The 5,442-nt window shown below is 34.0% G+C and overlaps 1 protein-coding gene across 1 annotated transcript in view; it reads right to left on the bottom strand.

Moving 5' to 3' along the window:
• The window catches only part of LOC104525994 (tetratricopeptide repeat protein 21B), a gene marked incomplete at its 3' end in the record, with an annotated part of 26,975 nt that overhangs the window by 21,099 nt on the left and 434 nt on the right, over nucleotides 1–5,442 (bottom strand). Inside the window, 4 exon segments of the mRNA XM_010169309.2 lie at nucleotides 2–86; nucleotides 2,006–2,128; nucleotides 3,125–3,291; nucleotides 4,586–4,696. Coding sequence (XP_010167611.2) covers nucleotides 2–86; nucleotides 2,006–2,128; nucleotides 3,125–3,291; nucleotides 4,586–4,628 — 418 coding nt within the window.

Below are 5,442 nucleotides of genomic sequence, written 5' to 3'. Positions count from 1 at the left end.
GGAATGAAGTTTGGAAAGTTTGCAATTATCTGGTTCACAGTTTCCAGAGCTCCTGAATAATTATGTCGGACCTCAAAATACTGTGCCTAATGGAAAGAAGAAAAGTCACATCAAAAGCCTGTACACTTACATAGGTGAGAAGATTCAGAAGTTCTTCATATAGAAACCAGGAGAATGAGCTAGTGAGAGACAAATCTTATTTTAACTAATAGTTTTACTTCAGTAGCAACTACACCTAGAGATACGGCAACAATCAAATAGCAAAAGATGACATGTAAAACCTGGCCTGTCACAAGCACTCTAACAAAGGTAACTGCAGCATTTACAAGTTATTAATCAGTTACAAGAAAGAAAAAGACAGAGAGATGTAGCTGAAGAGTAAAATTGTCTTACTAGGTTTAAAGTAACTTTGTATAAAGCATCTCAATTTCAGGATAGTGAACACAACCCACAGATTAAACATTTTTTCAAGCCCTGAAGTATGTACCATCTAAAAACCCGCACTCAGTAGGTCACTCTTGTTGCCAGAATTAACATTTTTTTAATTGTAAAGCAATTTACAGGGTACTTAAAATACAAAACCACTTCAGAAGTATTGAGTATCATAGTTTTAAATGAATTTTAGTAGAAATCAATTTAGAGCTTAAATTCTCTATTTTGCTTTGATGTTTAAAATTTATTTACCATATTCCAGGTGACTGTGTGCATGCCATTTTATTTCATATTTTTGAGACATAAACAAACACAGTAGTTTCTGAGAGTTAATTTCTCAAGCCATAGCAAGCTAGCTGTCTGTCTAAAATCTAACTGCAGTAACTAAATTTGACATATATTGGTAATTGAACTCAACAGTCCACATACAGCCAAGCACACATGCCTCACCAAATACCACTGTGCATACACTCCTGAACTTTAGTCTTATTTTCATTGAACCATTTTTTTGGTACATGAATGTACATGAATGAGTATGTACACTATGAATGAAGTACATGAATGTACATGAATGAGTATGTACACATGAATAAACACTACATGAATGAGTAACAGCGTCTGTGATATAAACAACCAGTATGCTCTGAAACAGAAAAATGTGTAAAGAAAACAATTCATGCCACTCCCTTAGTGAAATATAATCAAAACAAACACTTGAAATTGATTAACAACGATTAAAAGAGTGTTAGCAATGTTCATAGAGGACCACACTAGAGTGTTTAACTACTACTTTTTATTTTTCCCCATGGCACACAGCAATTCTGTAATATGGATGTGTCCTGTGCTAAAAGGAAAAGATCACACATACTTTGACATTTTCAGGTGATTTGAAACCTCATTTCTTACATATAAATACATGAATAAAAATACTTTTTCTTGTGTACATAGTAAAATCATAACTTCAGTATGCATTTAGAATGTATTTAATCTATACCTTTCTTTTTCACATGGGTGCCTAATGGACCCTAAAGTATCATATTGTAGCTAACATTATTCCAAGAAAAAAGCTCATCATTTAACATAGAAGAAATACAAATGTGCAGCAAGAAACAGTTACCTGCCCCTGTTTGTTTAAAAAAAAAAAATTGTAGAGAAATGTAATAATGCAACAACAACACCCAGAAATTCATATACATGGTGCACCATTACTGCAACCCAGGCATGCCCCTTTGTCTTAATCTACAAAGAAAGTGAAAAGTCTTACAAACTTCAGCTACTCGTTAAAATTAACTACAAACTATTTAAAATGGGCTGTCTACCACAGGAAACAGAAGTGTCAGTATATTTTTATTGTGCTAATAATCAATTTGTGTGGTAACTGTTCTATATTCCTTAAACAGTTTCATAAATCAATTCAAACTTCATTTCTGCTAAAACCTAGTCTCTTCCTCTGAAGAAAAAAAGCGTATGACTGACAAGCTCACTTATAGACAACTCTTCTCAGCATCTCTCTAATCACTCTACAAGACTAATATGACATTTAGGAGGCATTAAAATAATGAAGTAGACTCACTTTACCAAGTAGAGCAAAAACATCATTGCCTTCCTGCAGTGCTTCATCAAAGTATTTCACAGCTTTTTTACTGTGAGTTTCTTTCCCACAGGTGAGATCAAGCCATGCTTTCAAAATCAACCCCTGTAAACAAAATATAAATTGGAATTCTTCACTAACTAGGTAGTAAAAAAAAAAAGTATACTAGATACAGTAATAAGTAGAAATCTAAAAATAAAATAAGACTTAAGTATCTTAAGACTTAAGTATATTTAAAATATATATTTGAAATTATAACCAGTCTACAGCATAACCTAAAATATTAGCAATTAATTCCAGCATTAAATTAATCAAATAGTATATTTATTTACGGGATTAAACAATGGCACTGAACTAGTCTAACATTCTCAGCAGACAGAAAAAAACCTCACAGAACTGGTTGCACAAGACTATAAGAGTATTTTCTGCAAACTTTTCTGCAGAATCTTTTATTAAGAATTTCTTTATATGAGACACTGAGAAACAAATGGGGTGCTGGAATAGGAGAGAAGATTGAGGGTTTTTTCGACTATTGAATTGAACCTGATACCTCCTTTAAAATAAAAACCAGTAATTTTTCACAAATGTCTTTAAAGATTAAGGATTCTAGTGAATTCTGTGTATAAATGCAGAAGACCTTGCTACATACAACACTCTTACAGATTTTAAAATAAAGTACATTCAGTAAAACCCTAAGGAAATTTTGCCTTTAATAAATGCTGAAAATGTAAATCCTCGATCCTCTGGGTATTTTTGAGTCTTCCAATTCAAAACAGATGTCTCTCTCCAGTGAGCTTATAAAGCTTAGTTTTTTGCTAGGAATTATGATGCTCAGTATCATGTAGCAAAACTGGCATAACCAGATATTATTTGCACTGGTCAATGCACACTTCTCACTTATTAAGTGAAAATTAATACACAGCGGACAAAAAAAAAATCATGTGACTTCTACTCAGATCTGTCAAGTGTCTTTATGACATTAAGAAAGAATTAGAACACAAAACAATTAAAGGAAACCTCCAAATAGCATTGGTGCAAGAAGTCTAGCTTCACAGTATATATGGTCCTATTATTATTTTACATATGAAAAAAAAAAGTTACCTCTTTACCACCACCAGAAACTTTAATCATTCTATCAACATATTCACGAGCTTTGTCCTCACGACCAAGATGCCACAAAAATAAGCCAGCAAAGTACAGAGCCCGCTGTCCTGCTGTTTTACGTTGCTCTTTCACTTTTGCATCCAACTCTAGAATAGCATCTCGATCTGAAAAATATTTTGTTCAGAGCTTTTATTGATACCATCTCAAAATATTACGAAAGAGCAGCACATAAGCCAAGGGCTTCCAAAGCAAACATTGTTTTCTGTATTATATATTGATACACACACAGGCAATCCTTCCCAGTTAAAAATATTAATCAGGCACAGACATGAAACACAGAAGAAGATTACTATCAACATGATCATTTGCTCAAGTACCTCACTATCTGTTAAACTTTGGATTTGTAGATGAGACTTTTGCAAGATAAATGGAAACTTGACAATAAGGTTGACATTTACACCAGCCTCTGCCAAATAAGTAAACAGTTAACTGTAGAGCAGCAGTAAAATGCTGAAGACAAGATGATTTAGCTCCAGCATCCTGGAAAATGTTTGATGAGTTTCTTAATACTAAAGCACATTTTCTTACCTCCTCAATGTTATTGTCAGTTGCTCTCATCAGGTTAATCCCACATAGAAATTTCATTTGGTGTGTGAGACTTACTGCCAGGTATTTTCTTTTACCCACATTCATTTCTGGTTCTTTTTTAGGAGCCATTAAAATCAAATGTCTGACTCTCACTGCCATGACTTTCTCAGAGAGTCTTGAAATGCATGATTATTTTGCTGCCCTACAGTGTTAATCCCGAGGGACTCAAATAAGAGTGATGTCATCAGTCAGACCTGTTTCACATAATTTTGCCTAACAAAGTTGTCAGTAACAGTTATAAATCTGAATAGTCAGGAAAGGTACCAGAGCAACAGTTTAATGACAACTCAATTTACCAGATAAACCAATTGTGGTTTTGAAACTATAATTCTTAGCAAAATAACCCTAGTTTTTAGATTGGAGAAAGGAACACCAACAGTCATAAAGTTATTTTCTCCATTTGTAAGGTCAGGGTAACTTGAAAGAAAGAAATGGTGTGGCTTTAATGACCTCTAAAATTGCAGTTCTGCTCAAAAGCACCAAGATCAGACAAGAGTGAACAACAATCACAAGAAGCCTGATTCTTTTTTTTTTTTTTCCATAAAAGATTTTTCATCATGGTAGATAAATCAGATTGTTTTGTTGGTTTTTTTAGTGTTTTATTTTAACATTCAGTCTAACTCTTCACAGTTTCGCGGTTTGGTATTTTTGTTTCCAGTCCTGATGTGTCACTCAATTCAGTACTAGATACTATGTCCAAAGCAAAGCTGGAGTATAGCTTTTTAAATTAGGCAGAATTAGCCTACAACTCTCAGATCTTCACACACAGCTGTTTAAAACATGAAGCAGTATTGGTCTTAATGAACATACCTGGATTAGGGCTCTTTTTATGGGCATAAATCAGAGCCATCATTGTACAAAGTGACACGTCCTGTTTGTTTTTAATAGACTCCAACTGTCGAATAGCCTCTTGGATGTCACCTAGTGAAAACAAGTGCAAATAGGCTATAACATTTTTCAAGACAGAGAATATCAGCATCAAACCTCAATCTGACTCACATTTTTCCCTCTACTTTTTCTTCTGTGTTTTTGATAACACTTTTCATAACTTCATTATTCACACATCATTTTTCACTTGTTTGTGCAAGTCTTTTAGACACAAGAAAACAAAAAGTATCTCAATGCAGAGAACTTGAAAGGAGTTATGTGCTAATTCTGCCAACTGTCATAAAGATAAAATAATCTTCATTATTTGTTTTATACTGAGAATTGAACGGCTCTTTCTTTACATTGGCAGGATTTTTGCCTTGTTTGTGGGAATCTTTTGAACATCAATGGAAGAGAAAATACCTTGAAAAACAGGAATGCAAGATTGTTAAACCAAAAGTCAGGGAGTTTGGGAACAGCTACACCACCTCAAAATCTTTGTAATCTTTCCTAGCTCCCTGCCACAGCCCATCCCCACTTTGGATTACTTTTTAGTATTCGGTGACACCCCTGAAATTTGGATTTAGCTAAATAAATATCTCAAAACAGTTTAATGTATGCAAAGATCCTCCCAATAGGTATTAGCTGTCAACTCCTCTGAGGCTGATAGATACAACAAAGTTAAGTACAGCTGAATCGAAGGGAAGAGATATTAGCTGGAACAAGCAAATTTATTTTTTTGATACAATGCAGTGGGCACTTGGGCAGAGCTCAAATGCTCTGCAAGGAACCCGTTTACC

This window comes from Antrostomus carolinensis, unplaced genomic scaffold, assembly GCF_000700745.2.
Source record: "Antrostomus carolinensis isolate BGI_N321 unplaced genomic scaffold, ASM70074v2 scaffold4296, whole genome shotgun sequence".
NCBI classification, from domain to species: Eukaryota; Metazoa; Chordata; class Aves; order Caprimulgiformes; family Caprimulgidae; genus Antrostomus; species Antrostomus carolinensis.
Note: the sequence above shows the minus strand (reverse complement) of the source record. Positions and strands in the feature narration are given on the sequence as shown.